This window comes from Nematolebias whitei, chromosome 10, assembly GCF_014905685.2.
Source record: "Nematolebias whitei isolate Nwh7 chromosome 10, NemWhi1, whole genome shotgun sequence".
Lineage (NCBI taxonomy): Eukaryota > Metazoa > Chordata > Actinopteri > Cyprinodontiformes > Rivulidae > Nematolebias > Nematolebias whitei.
The window spans coordinates 2,735,539-2,737,022 of NC_056507.1; the positions used below are offsets into that span (position 1 = coordinate 2,735,539).

At 39.4% G+C, this 1,484-nt stretch overlaps 1 protein-coding gene across 1 annotated transcript in view; it reads right to left on the reverse strand.

The window, feature by feature from the left end:
* LOC119416071 (voltage-dependent calcium channel subunit alpha-2/delta-4) overlaps positions 1-1,484 on the reverse strand; it is a gene marked incomplete in the record, with an annotated part of 72,031 nt that overhangs the window by 13,508 nt on the left and 57,039 nt on the right. Inside the window, 2 exon segments of the mRNA XM_037683249.1 lie at positions 280-294; positions 930-991. Coding sequence (XP_037539177.1) covers positions 280-294; positions 930-991 — 77 coding nt within the window.

Sequence of the window (1,484 nt, forward strand, 5' to 3'; positions counted from 1 at the left end):
GTATAGGTAGGTAGGTATAGGTAGGTAGGTATAGGTTGGTATGTATAGGTAGGTAGGTATAGGTAGGTAGGCACTGTAGGTAGGTAGGTATAGGTAGGTAGGTATATGTTGGTAGGTATAGGTTGGTAGGTAGGTAGGTAGGTAGGTAGGTAGGTAGGTAGGTAGGTAGATGGATGGATACTTTATTAATCCCAGGGGAAAATTAGAGTTTAAAGTTTAAATTAAAGTTTAAATTCAAAGACTACTTTTCCTGTAATGACATAACTTGTATGTACTCACATCTGTGTCGCTGGGCTACAAGCAACAAAACAAACATGAAAGATAAAAAGATACAAATATAAAATAGATAAAAGATAAAAACAGTCCACCTAACAACAGATTTATGACAAACAAACATATTTTACTTCACATCCATCGTCCAACTGAGAGTTTTAAAGTTGAACGATACGTTGGCAGAGTTTTGACATTTTAACAGATTAATTTAAACACTGTCAGTGTTTGTTATTAACGTGAATGAAATGAACACATGAATGACAGAAAAGCTGAAAGACAAAATGTTCTGTAACAGGACAGTAAGGACAGTAAGGACAGTAAGGACAGTAAGGACGAGACGGTCCAACATTTAAACTCTTCACAGGTGTTTTGTTTTCAGAGGTAAATACTGACATGTAGCTAACGTTTTCTGTCACATCATGTTGTTGTCCATGTTAGAAATATCTCATGACCATCACTCCTGATTAGGAACAAGCTTCTGATCCTTTTAGTCCTGCAGTTCCTCCTTATTAACTGTCTGAAACATTAAAACTATGGTACATCAAGAAATATTTACACATATTTATAAAATTAACTAGCTTTTTTTTAGGCTTAGGGAGAAGCTGAAAAAAAAAACACCGTCAGAGAACGTGTGGGTGAAAGTGTCCTGCAGTCACCTGCTTGGCGATGTCCCAGAACCTTCTCTCCAGCAGGTCCAAGGACACCTGCAGACCGATAGCTAAAAATAAAACACACATGCACACATTTTGAATGATGAACTCTGCAGCGCTAACCAAAGCTTTGATTTTGGAGGGAGTTCAAGTGAAGAAAGAACGTGCTGTGATGTCATCGTATGTTTCTATACGACGACGATTTCTGCATTTAACCCATCACACCTGAGATACACCTGGTGGAGCAGCGAGCAGCTCTGTAAGCGCTCAGTGAGCAGTTAGGGATTAGGTGTCTTGCTCAAGGACACCATGGCATGTGGGCATGGTGGGGAGTTGAACCTGCGACTTTCTGGTTCCAGGTCGGCTGCCCTACCTCTACACCATCTGAGCCCTTTTTTTTTTTTGCTAAAGCATCATCTCTGTTATGTTCTGATGCTGATGAGTGTGTGTGTGTGTTTTCAAAGGTTATACATCTCTTAACTACAACAAACAAATAAAAATGGAGTCCAACAGTGAGTTTTAGATCCTAAAGTCTAGAGCAAACTCAGAACCGTTTGCATC